This window comes from Littorina saxatilis, linkage group LG15 (assembly GCF_037325665.1).
Source record: "Littorina saxatilis isolate snail1 linkage group LG15, US_GU_Lsax_2.0, whole genome shotgun sequence".
NCBI classification, from domain to species: Eukaryota; Metazoa; Mollusca; class Gastropoda; order Littorinimorpha; family Littorinidae; genus Littorina; species Littorina saxatilis.
The window spans coordinates 25,180,305-25,197,772 of NC_090259.1; the positions used below are offsets into that span (position 1 = coordinate 25,180,305).

General features: G+C 47.7%; 1 protein-coding gene across 10 annotated transcripts in view; it reads left to right on the forward strand.

The window, feature by feature from the left end:
- Window positions 1-17,468, forward strand: part of LOC138948919 (E3 ubiquitin-protein ligase UBR4-like) — a 224,267-nt gene that overhangs the window by 89,308 nt on the left and 117,491 nt on the right. For all 10 annotated transcript variants that reach the window (XM_070320552.1, XM_070320561.1, XM_070320554.1 and 7 more), the window contains exons 40-44: window positions 34-240; window positions 604-633; window positions 1,396-1,569; window positions 11,379-11,630; window positions 12,202-12,291. In XM_070320552.1, the coding sequence (XP_070176653.1) occupies window positions 34-240; window positions 604-633; window positions 1,396-1,569; window positions 11,379-11,630; window positions 12,202-12,291 (753 nt within the window). The remainder of the gene's footprint in view (window positions 1-33; window positions 241-603; window positions 634-1,395; window positions 1,570-11,378; window positions 11,631-12,201; window positions 12,292-17,468) is intronic.

A 17,468-nucleotide genomic window follows, 5' to 3' on the forward strand; every position in this document is an offset into this window, starting at 1 on the left:
TAAATCATTCTCTTTCATTATTTCAATTTGCAGGCTTTGGTCAAGCGTACAGCCCAGAGCGGCCTAGACTCATCAGGCGCTGGCATCGGCCAGTCACCGTTCGCCGTGGATACCTTCCATCACCACTCCTCTCTGCGTCGCCGTCTGTCATCGCCTGGCCCAGACGACAAAACCGTGGAGGTGGTCAAGACTCCGCAAGAAGCCAGCAAGGCCCAGGAGGTTCTGTTCAAACAGATTGAGGTAGGTTGAGGTTATGGTGGATAGACGTTCGTCACTTGCAGTTTTCTTACGCTCTCTGGTTTTTTTTTAGTCTGTCTTATGTGTTTGTCTGTCTTGCCTGGAGAAGTTCCTTTCTTACTTTTCTTTTTTTCTTTTTTTCTTTTTTTTATTTTAACATGTTTGTTTTGCTGTCAGTCTGTGAGGTCCATTCATATTTGTTTTAATGTCTGTCTGGTTTTCTGCCTTTTAAAAGTTAAATTCTTTCTATCCAGCTATTTTTCTGCCTATTGCTTCAGACACTTTTTCCTCACAGAGTTCCCATATAACTTGTGAGACAAGTTTTGTTAATGCACACATGATGTAATTTCATCCTCTTTGTTTCAGGCTTTCAAAGGAGAATTACTGGCTCACATGGTAAGCATTTTGACTTTTTTATTTAGTTGTGTGGTCATAAGATGTGTGTGTGTGCAACTTCTTGGCAGTTAGAAGTTGTTTTGCTTTGTGCAAAAACCTGAAAATTACATGAGTACACGTTCTTTGACGGCACAGCTTGAGTATCAAGTTTGAGAGTGGTACACGATAGCGGTAGAAAAGCACATAAAGTGGCATTTTGCTGTAGTATCCTTTTAGCGGTAGAAACGCACATAATGTGGCATTTTGCTATAGTATCCTTTTAGGGGTAGAAACGCACATAATGTGGCATTTTGCTGTAGTATCCTTTTATGGGTAGAAACGCACATAATGTGGCATTTTGCTGTGGTATCCTTTTAGCGGTAGAAACGCACATAATGTGGCATTTTGCTGTAGTATCCTTTTATGGGTAGAAACGCACATAATGTGGCATTTTGCTGTAGTATCCTTTTATGGGTAGAAACGCACATAATGTGGCATTTTGCTGTGGTATCCTTTTAGCGGTAGAAACCCAGGTAATGTCAAAACAAAAAGAAAACACAACAGAAAGGTAATGTGTCATTTTACTGTAGTATCCTTTTATGCGGTAAAAAGCCACATAATGTGTGATTTTGCGGTGGTATCATTTTAGATGTAGAAACCCACATGTTTTATTTTGCTGAAGTATTGTTTTAGTGGTGGAAACCCACATAATGAGTCTTGATGCTGAAGTAACCTTTATGCGGTAGAATCCCAAATGATGTGTGATTGTGGTGTGTCGTACAGGAGAGGGACAACACAGTGCAGTCGGTGCTGGAGATTCTGCAGTGGATCGTACCGCCGCTGACAGACAACTACCAGGACGCGTCGCCCATGGGCAGCACTGCACGCGCCCAGAAAGCCCTGCACGACCTCCACACCCAGGCCAAGAAGATTGAAAGCACAGCTGATCAACTCATGGTGAGTTGCTTGCGTGGTGATAATTGCGGATTGAATTACATATTCTTACTCCGAATCACATAAAGCATTGACGTAGTCTGAGATGCTAAGGTCTGAAACAAGGTCTTAAACAATTTTAAAGGGAAGCAACCCCACCACAAAAAGTGTAAAGGTAGCCATGGTAATGACCACAGACCAGAGGAGTTACCTCCCATTGCTGTGTACTACGTCACTACCGCTCCTCAACACGTGGTCAAGATCATACGACTTTTTCAGTTCTGAGGAGAAGGTCGTGGATTTTTGGCGCTCTCGTGGCTGTGCTGTTTGGTGTTTGCTTGATCTTTCTTGCCTTCTGCATCATAGTTGGTGAGCTCGTTCCTTGTTCTTTATTTTGACAGGAATTTTGGTTGTAGTTGCTGACGTTTTGTCCATTTTTTGGACTTGTAAATTTTTCAGTAGCTTTCTTGTTTGGCGGCCATTTTTGTTGGTCAGCATGGCTGACAGTGATAAAAAACGTGGCAAGGCTGATGTCAAGGGCAGGGTTAAAACTAAATCTTCGACTTCATCTTCCAAACCGCCTGTACTGGTTGTTGTTTCGGACGAAGCACAAAATACCGTTTTGTCCGTACCTATTTCTGCCCCCAATGACCATGGTGTTGGGGGGCAGCCAAACACTTCTTTGTCTTCTGTGTCTTCTTGCTCTCCCTCCGTGTCGGCATCGGAGCATGGTGCTCTCGTGTCGACGCTGCTTAGTTCTTTAGTTCCAGAAATTCGCAGCATGGTGAAGGAAGAATTGAAGCGTTCCACGCTGCCTGCCAGCGTGGTTTTCCCCCCAGCAGTGGGTGACGCTCGCTCTTTGGCGTCTTTGACGGTGCCTTCGGCGACGATTTCCAGGGAAGATTTCCTTGCTGCTTCGTCTTCTGCCTCAGTGGGTGGCACGGCCGGTAAGTCGAACTGGTCCACCAGCTCTCGTAGGACACTCCCTTTTGGGAAGCAGTTCCTTGGCGCAGGATCACAACCCGCAAACTTTTGTTCTGACTCACCCAATTCACACTGCGTGCACGGGCGTTTCAGAGCAAGGGCGGCATCCGTTTTCGGCAGCTGCGTTTCCGGTTTTTACCGGAAGCATAGGTCCTCCCGCTCAAGCACACGTAGAGGTCTTGACTGGAGTTGACCGAGGACTGGCCTACGGGCGTTCGGGCTTCCGGCCCCAGTCCACGCAACCTTCGCTTCCGCATTGTGCGGCTTCGTCTGTTGCTTTTCCGGCTCTGTCCGGATACACTGTTCCTCTTCCTGACGCTTCCTCTCGGATGTCGGTGAGCGAGGAACAGCGGCTGGCCTATGGGCATTCAGGCTTTCAGCCTCGGCGGGGGCAGTCGTCACTCCACCCGTCGGGTGTTGCGGCTACTGCCTATTCAGTTCCGGTGGCTCCGGATGTTCCCTCCTCTTACTCTTACCCTCCTGCCAGTCAGGGGATGAGTCAGGACGGGTTCTGGTCGGACGGGTTTCCGGTTTCCGGTCATCCCGTTCATCAGCCTGCCACCAGCAACTGTGACTTCGGTCCGTGTCCGTCGCTTGACTATTCTGATGCACAGTCTGTAGCCAGCGAGCAGACACGTTCTGGATTTCCGTCGAGGCTCAAGGTTGCCCTTGAAGCTGCGGCGGAGGTTACTTCCAGATATTTCCCGGAGGGTGCATCGGCTTCGGCGGCTTCCGCTTCGGTCACTCCGTCGGCGATGTCGGACTTCCGTTCCGCGAGGGAGGAGGATTCCTACTTCCGGTTCGAGGAGTCACCTTCGGTGGCGTACCACCTTTCGCAGGTTTTGGCTAGACCATCTCCTGCCGTATGTGGTATCCCAAGTGTTTCTGTTCCGCTACTTGTTCCTCACGGTTCAGTTCCGGAACAGGCTCAGCCTTGGCTGGCTTCGGCTGCACAGGCTTCGACTTTTGTTCCTTCTTGTCACAAGAAGTTCACCTTGCCGAAGCCTGGTCGGAACTTGTTGGCGTCCTTTGCTCTTCCGCGTACACCGTTACCGGTGACACAGGAACTGCTTCCTCTGCTGGCTAAGCAGTTTAAGGACTCCGGTGTTGTGTTTCCAGACCACACCCTCGTCGCTTCAGAGGATATTGGACGTCAGCTTTTGGAACTTGCCTCTATCTCGGAGACGATCATCAGAGCTCTCTCTCGTTCTCTCACTGAGTCACTGGATCCTTTCACACTTAGTGCAGATCAGGACACTGATGACATCTCCACTCTTTTGTCGGCCCTTGCCAGGGTGAACGAAGAGCAAATGAGGCTGTCCTCCCTTCACTATGCTTATGCAGTGATGTGTCGGCGGGACTTGTTCCTCTCGCACTCTCAGTTCACTGAGCAGGCTATGAGAGACACCTTGAGAGCTTCGCCCGTGGTAGAGGGATCTCTTTTCGGACATCTGGTGTTTGATGCCAGAAGAAAGGAGTTCCAGTCGAACAGAGATCAGCAGTTCTCCGACTTCTCTCTACAAGGGTTGAAGCAGAGCAAGCCTCCTCAACAGAAACAGGCTCAGGCCTCTGGCCAAGCTAAGCCGGCAGGCACAAGGCAGTCTCGGTCTGTTTCTCGAGGTTCGAGAAAAAGATCAGCGTCGGGCAGGGGTAGGGGCAGCTCTAACAGCAAGCCTCACCCCCAATCAAGTGCTCCCGATCTCACCCCCCTCCGCCCTCCACTTCGGTGATGGCGGGGGGCCCCTCCCGGGCACTTTCTCATTTGATGGTCTCTGTACACAGCCAATGGATTGTGGGCGTGGTGAGGTCGGGCTTCCGCCTGCTTTGGCGGGAAGCGAAGGCACCTCTGTCCAGGCGTCCTCCGGTCTTCAAGCCCCCCTCCTTGCAGGAGGCAAGGTCTGTTCTTCAGGCGGAAATTGCCTCCCTGCTGCAGAAGGGCGCGGTGGAGAGGGTCTTAGACCATAGCTCCCTCGGGTTCTACGGGCGGCTTTTCGCCGTTCCCAAGGCCTCAGGAGCATGGCGTCCCATCCTGGATCTATCGCATCTCAATACTTTCTTGAGAGCGATACGATTCAAGATGGAGACGCCAGCCTCGGTCAGAGACTCCCTCCGCCCAGGAGACTGGGCGACCTCGATCGATCTGACGGATGCATATTTTCACATTCTTATGCATCCGGCCGACCGGAAGTGGCTTCGTTTCCGGTGGGGCGATCAGATCTACCAGTTCCGCGCCCTCCCCTTCGGGCTGTCTCTGGCACCTTGGGTTTTTACCATGGTGGTGAGACAGTTTTGCGCACTGGTGAGGTCGCAGGGTATTCGACTGCGTGTGTATCTGGACGATTGGCTCATTCTGAACCAAAGCCAGACAGGCTGCGCGCATCATACCCAGTCGGTTCTTCGAGAAGCCAACATGTTGGGCTTTTCGATCAACCGATCAAAGTCGGAGCTGATTCCGTCTCAGACATTCACCTACTTGGGGATGTCCTTCGACACGGTTTCTTGGACTGTCCAACCCTCCCAAAGGCGGGTGGACAAGCTTCAAGCTCTCATTCGCTCCACTTTGCCTCTCCTGCGGGCTTCCCTCCGGACGCTAGCCTCCATCTTGGGGCAGATGGAGTCCATGGCTCTCTTGGTTCCCCTGGAGCTTCAGAACTGACACTGGACTTAGTGCAACGCTCTCACAGAGCGTCCACTTCGTCCGTGTATGCATCACACTGGAAGGCCTGGGCAACCTGGTGCCATGTCCATGGTTTGAACGCGTTGGCTCCACGCTCTATGCATGTAGCAAACCATCTGTCTTACCTGTCCTCTCAAGGAGCTTCAGCTTCTTCTCTGAAGGTGAGGAGATCTGCCATCTCCGCGACCTTAAGACAGATAGGACGTTCCATTGATATCAGTGGCGTCATTTCTGGAGTCATTAAGGGCGCGGCCCTTAAGGAGGTAAGGTCTCGCACTCCCATGCCTAAATGGGACCTCTTCCTGGTTCTAGAATTTCTGCGTTCAGCAGATTTCGAACCTTTGCGAGATTCTAGTCTTCAGATCAGAATCTCAAAACCTTTTATTCATCTGCCTTAACACGGTGAGACAAAAAGACATTTCTAAGACGACTCTAGCTCGGTGGGTGTCGGCTCTCATTAGACAAGCTTACGAATGGAGCCGTTCGGGCAAGGGGGGGACGCAGCCTGTCTTTCCCCTTGACTCGGCCCAAGTCCACGAAACCAGGGCTTGGGCCTCCTCCTTGGCCGTTTTACGGTCGAGGAGGCTGGAGGAGGTGTTGTGCACAGCTTACTGGCGCTCCGGCGATGTTTTCATCAATTATTACCTCAGAGACATCGCGGCTGTCCGTCAGGACGGTTCTAGAGCCCTTCCTGCCTTAGTTGCAGGCGGCCAGTTCCTGGCAAGGATTTAAGAGTGAGTTAGATTTTTCTTTCCCACCGCCTTGTTAAAGCTATCTGCTTTATGTGATTCGGAATAAGAATATGTAATTTAATCGAAAATTTTAATAGTAAAATTTCATTTGATTAATATACTTACCCGAATCACATAGTTTATGCCCTCCCACGAACCCCGCTTATGTTTTTTTAGTTTTCTTTAAAGCCATATGATCTTGAGCACGTGTTGAGGAGCGGTAGTGACATAGTACACACCAATGGGAGGTAACTCCCCTGGTCTGTGGTCATTACCATGGCTACCTTTACACTTTTTGTGGTGGGGTTGCTTCCCTTTAAAAAGACGGGTAGCCTTTTCAGACCTTAGCATCTCAGACTACGTCAATGCTTTATGTGATTCGGGTAAATCTATTAAGGGGGGACAGGGTAGGCAAGCACTTTTTTTTTTTATTTTGGAAACAGCTTGCTGCTTGTTTGATTTTTGCAAGCAGAATAACCTAATTAAGGGAAACCATTTTAAATTTTGAGTGAAAAGCAATTTTGGGGGGTTTTATTCACCAAAATGTGAGAAAAACGTTATAAAATGTGCTTTTTTTAAAATGTTGCAGTTTGTGAACCAGTGCATGTTTTGATCCAATTTTTCTTCTTTGCAGCAATATGTGTGTGTTTAATAATTCTGTGTATCGAAAAGCATTTCTAAGCAATATATTATTTTAATTTAGCATTTTCAGTTACCGGTTCAGTTCTGATAAGAAAAATACATGAAATCCTAACTGTCAGACTCATAAAAACCCAACCAATGCACTGAACTCTTATTCCATACACAGAACTGATGCTGTACAACTCATAAACAACATATACAAAAACTGAACAAATCCATCAAGCCTTTCAAAAGTTGCAACATTTTAATTGTAGCGTTTTGTCTGAAAATTACATTCAGAGAAAACAGCATTTTAAAGATTTGAACCAGTACATAAAAAAACCAGTAGCACAGTGCACCCTGAATTCATATGTTTTTATCAGAATGACCACTTTACTATGTAGGGAAAAGGATTTGACAATCAAATTATCAGGATTTTTTTTATATACATCATATGAAAACAACCATCTTTGTTTGTACCGATATGAAAACATGAATCAGAACCAAACTGTCAGACTCATAAAAACCCAACCAATGCACTTAACTCTTATTCCATACACAAAACTGACGCTTTACAAATCATAAACAACATAAACAAAAATGAAACAAATCCATCAAGCCATTCAAAAGTTGCAACATTTTAATTGCAGATGTTTGTCTGAAAATTACATTCAGAGAAAACAGCATTTGAAAGATTCCAACCAGTACCTCAAACTAGTAGCACAGTGCAGCCTGAATTAATATGTTTTTATAAGAATAACCACTTTACTATGATGGGGAAATGATTTGACGATCAAATTATCCAGACTTTTTAAAAAAAATCATTTGAAAACTCATCTATGTTAGTGCAGATATGAATCAAAACGAAACTGTCGGACTCATAAAAACACAAGGAATCCACTGTATTCTTATTCCATGCACAGAAATGGTGCTTCACAAATCATAAACAACATATACAAAATTGGAACAAATCCATCTTGCCATTCAAAAGTTACAACATTTTAATTACCACATTTTGTCTCAAATTACATGTAGAGAAAACAGCATGTAAAAGAGTCTCACTAGTACCCTGGTAAACTAGTACCACAGTAGAGCTTGAATTAATGGGGTGGTTTTTTTTAACCAGAATAACACTTTAACTATGAAGGGGAAATGATTTAATAATCAAATTATCAGATTTTTTTGATTTAAAAAAAAAATCATATGAAAACATTAAAAAAGTCAATTATCTGTGTTTGTGCTGATATGAAAATATTGATCAGAACCAAACTGTCAGACTCATAAAAACCCAACGGATGCACTGATTTCTTATTCCATTGCATAGAAATGATGCTTCACAAATCATCAACAACATTACATAATTATATATACACAAATGGAACAAAGCTATCAAGCCATTCAAAAGTTGCAACATTTTAATTACAGTATTTCTGTGCTCAATCCTAACACTGCAGCAAATTTCTGTAAAGCTGAATGTCCCTTTCCATGTACCAACATGGTCAAACGCGGATTATTTAAAATGCAACTTTACCACCGGGAGAAGAGTAAACAACTGCAGACTTGAATGGACACTCATATGCACTCCAGATGCAGGGCCTGTGCAAATCCTTGGGCTGATGCATCACCTTCTTTCATAATCAGACTGCTATCAGACAAGCATTCAGTACAGGATATAGACCTTTCAGCAATAGATTGAGCTGATCAATGTTGACAAAAGCCCAACACATGTCAGCGGAGTGACGTTGCACAGTACCAGTATCCATATCTGCTTGTGATGGGTCAGAAGATGGCAAAGTATCTGTATCTTCTTATGGTTGGTCAGAAGATGGCAAAGCTGATGTTTCTGCTGTGGAAGAGGGTAGTTCCGGTTTAGCAAACTTTTCCATCAGGTCAATCTTTCTCCTCGCTGCCACCACAGGAGGACTGGCTCTCCCCTTGCTCCAACCTAATAAATACACAAACACTGATTTAATATTTGATACAACTGTCCATGGTTTTTGTTTGTAATAAGCTGCAAAATTTAAGACTCAATATAAACGTCAACAAGTGCTTGTACTTTATTTTGCAAATGACCATGTTACATGGGGTGTACCTCAACTTTTTGGCTAGGCCGGTAAATCAGAAATCCCAATCAGCCCCCAACCACTGAACCAGGCGGGTTTTCTTACAACCACCTCAGCGGCTCGTACCCACATATGTCGGTTGACGAACACACACACACACACACACACACACACACAAAAGACATTCATTAATTGGCCCCTATCACAAAATTTACATGTCAAGTTTACTATGGGATTTGAGTAACCACACAATCACATACACACAGGAACTAATACTGAAACTAGCTGAATTATTTTCTTTCTTTCTTTCTTTCTTTTCATATTTTTCTTTTAAAATTAATTTATTTCATCACACTTGCTATGTATTTGCTTGTTTCTTGTCTGTTGTCTGTTTTGTGTGTGTGTGTGTGTGTTCTGTGTGTGTGTATACATTTTCAGATTTCCTAAACCTAGCACTGTTTGCAGGTGATCTTTATGCTTTTGATTCATGAGGTGCATCCCCAGTCCCGGCTTTAGTTTGACTCTTTTTTGACTCACATGCGAAGCAAAAGTGAGTCTATGTACTCACCCGAGTCGTCCGTCCGTCCGTCCGTCCGTCCGTCCGTCCGGAAAACTTTAACGTTGGATATTTCTTGGACACTATTCAGTCTATCAGTACCAAATTTGGCAAGATGGTGTATGATGACAAGGCCCCAAAAAACATACATAGCATCTTGACCTTGCTTCAAGGTCAAGGTCGCAGGGGCCATAAATGTTGCCTAAAAAACAGCTATTTTTCACATTTTTCCCATTTTCTCTGAAGTTTTTGAGATTCAATACCTCACCTATATATGATATATAGGGCAAAGTAAGCCCCATCTTTTGATACCAGTTTGGTTTACCTTGCTTCAAGGTCACGGTCACAGGAGCTCTTCAAAGTTGGATTGTATACATATTTTGAAGTGACCTTGACCCTGAACTATGGAAGATAACTGTTTCAAACTTAAAAATTATGTGGGGCACATGTTATGCTTTCATCATGAGACACATTTGATCACATATGATCAAGGTCAAGGTCACTTTGACCCTTATGAAATGTGACCAAAATAAGGTAGTGAACCACTAAAAGTGACCATATCTCATGGTAGAAAGAGCCAATAAGCACCATTGTACTTCCTATGTCTTGAATTAACAGCTTTGTGTTGCATGACCTTGGATGACCTTGACCTTGGGTCAAGGTCACATGTATTTTGGTAGGAAAAATGTGTAAAGCATGTGAGTCGTATGGGCTTTGCCCTTCTTGTTTTTCTTTGGTGAAGTAAATTGGATCTATTTTTTTATTCCTTAGTTAATGGAAAAGATTTGACAACAATATTGCTGTCAATGATAGGTTGGTCAGCCATGCTGGTGTAAACCAATCCTTCAGAATTAGAGAACGCTCTCTAGTAGGGTACTTATTTTCCTACGGTCAATGACCAGAAACAGAAACTGTGTCAGTCGTACATCGCTCAGATGCTGCTTCTCAGTTTGACCCCAGACAAAGAATAATGATGACATGTTACACCATAGTAAGCTCTCAAGGACTGGCCAGCGAAGAACAATAAAATAGGGGTTGTGAAGACGATATCACAGATATGGTCGAGGGAGGGAGGGAGGGAGGGGGGGGGGGGGGGGGGTGGGAATGCGGCGGCGGCATGGTCAGTAAATTTGATCAAGAAACACGCAAAATACTTCAGACACAAACTGTTTATCATTTACCTGCAAACCCTAACACATTCTTACAACAACAACAACATAACAATGTGCAATAAATCACGTTGTCAAACAAACAAGATCGAAAAGAGAAAGAAGCAAAACCCACCTCGTCGAGTCAAGAATCTTAGAATGTCGTCTGCTTCAATACGATAATGTTGGTTCATTTCGGAGTGTTGTTACTTCCTTCTACTGTTCGCTGCTGCTGGTTCATCTTTCTCTGACATTTCTTGCCACTATGCCGAACATTTCCAATGTTAGGGTTGTTCTCCGCAGCTCAAAACTTTGAAAAATGCTGCTGAATCGGTGAAAACGTCATGGATTTGTTGACACCGGGGGACTGATAAGTTGTCTACTGCGCTTGCGCCAAATGCCTTTGACCTACATATATTTGCATATATTAATTCCGGGGTTTCGGTTGGAACGGATTCTCTCTCTTTGTGCCTATGTCAACGGAAATTCCCCAACGGTGATGACGTCATCTTGAAGAACGGAAATTTCCACACAGTTTGAACAGCGAAGGGTCATGTCATGTGCGCACATTTACCAGCACGGAGTATCCAAAGTTGACCATTTTTTCGATTTTTTTGATAAAACACAGACAAAAACAACAAAACATCGGTTTGAAAATGGTTTTATTTACATGAATACATGTCTAAAATGACAAAAGCAGATTATTGAATGCATTCCAGGATGTTCAAAGGTGTGAAAAATGCAACAACCCCAAAAAGGTGTATGAGACCAAAAATAACTCATTTTGCCTACCCGGTCTGCCCTTAATCAAATGAAAATTTACTATCAAAATTTTCGAGTTTACTTTCTGTGAGGGGTGATAGAAGCGGTGATGATAGTTGTGGTGAGGGTTGAATATTTACGTTAGTTTGCGAAGAGAATTTATTTTTAGTGAAGAAAAATTGATGACTGTGTCTGTGTGAATAATACAAATGATAGAAGGGGTGATGATAGTTGTAGTGAATATTTACAGAAGTGATTCATATGTGCTAAGAGATTTGTTCTTCAAAACAGACGGTGACCCTCGGCTCTCAGGAGGGCGCTTTCGAGAACGTTCGCATGAACTACAGCGGGGACCAAGGGCAGACTATCCGCCAGCTGATCACGGCCCATATGCTGCGGCGCGTGGCCATGTGCGTGCTGTCGTCGCCACAGGGCAAGCGTCAGCACCTGGCCGTCAGCCACGAGAAGGGCAAGATCACCATCCTGCAGCTCTCCGCACTCCTCAAGCAGGCCGACTCCAGCAAGAAGAAGCTGACACTGACGGTGAGTTGTGGGGAAAGTGTAGTAGTTGTGGATTAGTTTAGTAAGCATCCCAAGGCTGGTGGAGGGCAGGGTGTTAGTTTTGAAAACAGAGAGAGAGAGACAGAGAGAGTGTGCAGTCTGCATGCTTTGATGCATGTGTGTGTGTGTGTGTGTGCTGGAAACCTGCATTTGGAATGTGTGAACACTTAAAAAAAGAAGTATAAGGACTGAGTGTGAAAATCAAAAGATGATGACGAACAGTTCAGCTGTTGCCTTCTGACAACCCATGTTTCCACTTTCTTCACCAGCTTTTGAAATCAAATTTACAGTAACATGAAACAAAAAAGCACTTTATCAGACACATCTGAGTAAACAAACAACTAAATAAAAGGAAATGCAGAGAGATAAGCTAGGAGCTAAACTGACAAGAGAAAAAGAAAAACAGCAACAACAAAAGCACACACACAAAAAACTAATAAACTCAGGCATGAATGTGTAAGTACATCTATAGCTCTTTTGTTCTAATTCTATATGAACAACTTGGATTATCACTTTCTTTTACTCACCTAAAATGTTTGTTGTGTGTTTTCAGCGCCTGTCGTCTGCCCCCATTCCGTTCACTGTACTCTCCATCACTGGAAACCCCTGCAACGAAGATTTCCTGGCTGTCTGCGGGCTCAAGGTAAGTTCAGCATTTTGCACTGAACAGGGATTAGTAAACTAGTATTTAATATCATATTCTTACTCCGAATCACATTAGCATTGAGTCACCTGAGATGCTTATCACTGAAAAACGCTTACCCGGCTAAAGAATTTAAAGGGAAGCAACCCCATCACCAAAACGAAAGTGAAAGTAGCTTTGGTAATGGGCCAGTACACCGGGAGTTACCTCCCATACGGGTGTATGCCACGTCACTTCCTCTAGGAACACGTGCCTATTATCATACGTCTTTTTCACCTCGGAGAGGACGGTTCACTTTTTGACGCTCTGTGGCTGACCTTGTGTGTTTGAGTGACACCCGCCGGCCACGTTACCCAGCTTGTCTGCTCGCCTTGCCTACAGTTTGGTGAGCTCGTTCCCGTTTGTTGTTGGTTGTTTGCGCTGTTTCGTTACTGTACGTTGTCCGTTTTTTTACGGACTTGTGTGTCAGTGACTTGCGTGTTTCGCCATTTTGTTGTGTGAGTTAGTTAGCTAACTCGTGTGACTTTGCTAGTAGCTCTGCGTGCCCTCTTTCTGTTTGGGCAAGTGTAGCTTTAGTATTTTGTTGACGCGTAAGCGTGTGTGTTTACTGTGTTTTCAGTCGTTTTGACTTACGTTTCAGTAAATCTTTTTACTTTGCCACGTGTTGTTGACGTTTGTGTCAGTGTCTTGCGTGTCGCCATTTTGTTGTGTGAGTTAGTTTTCTAGCTCGTGTGACTTTGTTTGTAGCTCTCCGTGCCTCTGCTTGTGGGGCAAGTTTAGCTATAGTATTTTGTTAACGCATTAGTGCGTGTGTTTACTGAATTTTCCAGTCGTTTAGACTTATGTTTCAGTAAATTTTTTCGCGTTGCCACGTGTTGTTGTCAACATGTCTGATTCAGACAAGCGCCGTGGCAAGTCGGACCCCAAGGGGAAAATTAAGGCTAAGTCTTCCTCTTCCAAAGCAACGTTACTTGTTACAGACCAAGAGCGTAACACTTTGTTGGCTGTACCAATTTCGGCGCCTAGCGCTGTTACTACTTCTGCTTCTTTTGCGGCGCCTAGCGCTACTGTTACTTCTGCACCTGTCTCTACATCGGAGACTTCGTCTTCTTTGTTAGCACCTGGACAAGGTGCGTTGGTTTCCTCTCTGTTAAAGTCACTGGTTCCAGAAATCCGCAGCTGGGTGCAGGCAGAATTTCTGCGTTCCGTCGCCAGCAGTTCGGCGTTTCCGGCATCTGGCAGTGACGTCCGGGCATTGGCTTCCGTGTCTTTGTCCTCCACTTCCGGCTTGGAGCAGCGTCCTCCCTCTTCAGCGTCGGTTGGTAAGCAGAGCTGGTCCGATAGCCCTCGTGAGGCGCCTGGACGTTCTCCTTCGGGGGACAGCTCTTTCGCATCGGGTCACGACCGATACCTTGCTGATCTTTCATTTCCGGCGATAACCTACGAGGCCCCGGACTTGTTCGAACAGCGGCGGCAGTCGGTTTCGACTGCCGCATTTCCGGCACTTGCCGGAAGTGATGATCCGTCCGCTCCGGCACGCTACGGCGGTCGCGGCAGGATGGAGTATTCACTGACTTCCGGTCCTTCCGGATCGCGAAGTCAACCAGTGCAGTCTTCACTTCCGCATTTTGCGGTTCCGTTGACTACACTTCCGGTTTCGGCCGGAAACGCTTCTTCCTCTTCTGGTGGTTCCTTCCGGATACCAGATAGTGGATTACAGCGTGCGCCTTCCGGCTTTCAAGCGCCTAGGCTTGAGCAGGCATCACTCCACTCAGTCGGGGGAGTGACGTCAGCTCATCCAGCTCCGGTTTTTGCGGATGGTCGTCCTGCTTACCCTTTACCTTCACAGGGTTTTGGGCGGCAGGATGACGTTAGTGCTCAGGCTTTTCCGGTTTCCGGTTTGCCAGGGCATGCTTCTGCTTCCGGAACTGGTGACTTCGGTCATGGTTCCACGTGTGACTATTCTGATGCTCCATCAGTGGTCAGCGAGGAGTCGCGGGGCGTGTTTCCGTCGAAGCTCAAGTCTGTTCTTGACGTCGCGGCGGAAGTAACGTCTCGTTATTTTCCTGAAGGGGTGGTGGCTGCGGACTCTTCCGCATCATTCGTTCCTTCTGCCATGGCGGACTTCCGGCCGGCACAGGAGGATGTTTCTTCCTTCCGGTTCGCCGAGTCTCCGTCAGTGGCTTACCAACTTTCGCATTCACTGGTTCGTCCAGCACATGCGGGGAGTGGTATTCGGCCAGTGCCTGTTCCGTTACTGCTTCCTTTTGGTCCAGTTCCGGAATCAGCTCAGCAGTGGGTGGCTTCAGCTGCCCAAGCCTCTTCCTTCGTGCCTACGGCCAATAGGAAGCTTGGCATGCCCAATCAGAGCCAGAATTGGCTGGCGTCTTTTGCACTCCCTAGGGCTACCCTTCCGGTTTCCCGGGAATTGCTGCCTCTTCTGACTAAACCGATCAAGCGTGATTCGGTTTTGCCGGTTTCCGAGGCTTCCCTCCTCTCTGCTGAGGAGGTTGGACGTCGGCAGATCGAACTGTCCTCCATTGCGGAGACTCTCGTTCGGGCTCTGTCTCGGGCATTGACCGATTCGCTAGTTCCTTTCACTCTCAGTGAAGAACAGAATGCGGACGATGTCTCGGCGCTTTTGACCGCATTGGCCAAGGTCAATGAGGAACAATTGCGTCTTTCCTCCCTGCAGTACACCCAAGCGGTACTCTGCAGGAGGGATCTCTTCCTCTCGCAGTCCCAATTCACGGAGCTGGCTACTAGGGAGACCTTGAGAGTCTCCCCGGTCTCAGAGGAGTCTCTCTTCTGTCCGCTGGCACTGGATGCCAGACAGAAGGAGATTCAGTCAAACAAGGACAGTCAGTTCCTTGACTACACTCTGAAGGGGGTGAAACAGTCTCAGCCTTCTAAACAGAAGCAGGCTCAGACATCGTCTAACCCCAAGCCAGCTCAGAAGCGGCAGGCTTCGCCGGCCGCTCGTGGTGGGAAGAAGAGGACGGCATCGGGGAGGGGGCGTGGCGGCTCTGGAAGTAAGCCACACCCCCAATGAAGCGCTCCCGATCTCACCTCCCTCCCGCCCTCCACCTTGGTGATGGCGGGAGGCCCCTCCCGGGCACTTTCTCGTTGGATGTCGGTAGTAGACAGCCAATGGATTGTGGGAGTGGTGAGTTCGGGCTTCCGTCTACTCTGGCGGGAGGAAAAGGCGCCTCTTACCCGAGTGCCTCCGCGGTTCAAGCCCCCCTTCTCGCAGGAAGCACGTTCCGTCTTGCAGTCGGAAATTGCCTCCCTGGAGCAGAAGGGCGCGGTGGAGAGAGTTCGGGTCCACAGCTCCCTGGGATTTTACGGGCGTCTGGTCGCTGTTCCCAAAGCATCAGGAGGATGGCGTCCCGTGTTGGATTTATCTCTCCTCAATACTTTCTTGAGGGAGATAAAATTCAAGATGGAGACGCCAGCCTCTGTCCGAGACTCTCTCCGCCCAGGAGACTGGGTGACCTCGATCGATCTCACGGACGCATACTTTCACATTCTTATGCATCCGACCGACCGGAAATGGCTTCGTTTCCGGTGGGGAGATCAGATCTACCAGTTTCGCGCACTCCCTTTCGGGCTGTCTCTCGCACCGTGGATTTTCACCATGGTGGTGAGACAGGTCTGTGCACTGGTGAGGTCCCAGGGTATCCGTCTGCGGGCTTATCTGGACGACTGGCTCATCATGAACCAGTCCCAGAGCGGCTGTTCGCAGGATACCCTGACGGTTCTTCGAGAATCCAACTGGTTGGGGTTCTCGATCAACCGGGTAAAGTCGGAGCTGACCCCGTCACAGACATTCACTTATCTGGGGATGTCTTTCGACACGGTCGCTTGGACTGTCCAGCCTTCTCAGAGAAGGGTGGACAAGCTCCAAGCTCAGATTCGCTCCACTTTACCTCTCCTGATGGCTTCCATCCGCTCGCTCGCCTCCATCTTGGGGCAGATAGAGTCTATGGCTCTTCTGGTTTCACTGGGCCGGGTCCACAAATGTCCGCTTCAGTTCGCGCTGAAGCCGTTTGTGGACTCTCCTCTGGTGGACTGGGACGCCCTCATCCCTTTGCAGGGATGGTTCCAGTCTGCGACCCTTCCGTGGTTGCACACGGAGTGGGTCTGCAGAGGTGTTCCGATCGTCGTGCCCCTCCCCGACCTGGACCTCTTTACAGATGCGTCCAGGGAGGGTTGGGGGGCACATACAGATCTTCAGACTCCTCCCTTTCCGTTACTCAGCCGAGTAATCCGGAAAGCGGAGATGGAGGAGCCGGCCCTTCTTCTTCTGGTCGCTCCTCTGTGGCCGTCGCAGGTCTGGTTTCCAGATCTTCTTCGGCTTGCCCAAGGGCCCCCCATTCCTCTCGCACTCGTGCGAGGGGAACTAGTGCAGCCCCGAACAGGCATTCCACACGAGGAGCCCAGTCTTCTGAAGCTTCACGTGTGGAAGTTGTTCGGGACTCGCTGAAGCGCTCTGGGGCGTCGTCTTTGACTCTGGACTTGGTGGCTCGCTCGCATAGAGCGTCCACCTCTTCAGTTTATGCTTCCCACTGGAAGGCATGGACTGCCTGGTGTTCAGCTAGAGGGGTGAGTTCGGTGGCTCCGCGCTCTATTCAGGTCGCTAACCACCTCTCTTTCATGTCTTCACAGGGCGCCTCAGTCTCCTCGTTGAGGGTCCGGCGCTCCGCTATCTCGGCGACTCTTCAGCAGATTGGTCGTTCTGTTCGAGTCGGGGGCGTTATAGCTGCAGTCATTAAAGGGGCTGCTCTTAAGGAAGCTAAAGCTCGTTTGCCCGCTCCCAAGTGGGACTTGTTTTTAATCCTGGAATTCCTTCGTTCTGCGGATTTTGAGCCTTTAAGCGAGGCCAGTCTGTTCAATGTCACTCGCAAAGCGCTGTTTCTCCTTTTGTTGGCTACGGCCCGACGGGGTAGCGAGGTCCACGCCCTGTCGGGTCAGCCTGGAGATATCTCCTTTGAGCCGGACGGTTCCGCATCTTTGCGTTTCCGGCCTGATTTCCTGGCCAAGAATCAGTCTCCGGGGCAGGCCTCTCCGCTGGTTAGAGTTAAGGCTCTGACCAGCGCGTTGGCCCCGGGTGACCCCGATTCGGTCAATTGCCCTGTGAGGGCACTTCGTCTGTACTTAGCCCGGACTCAGCCGAT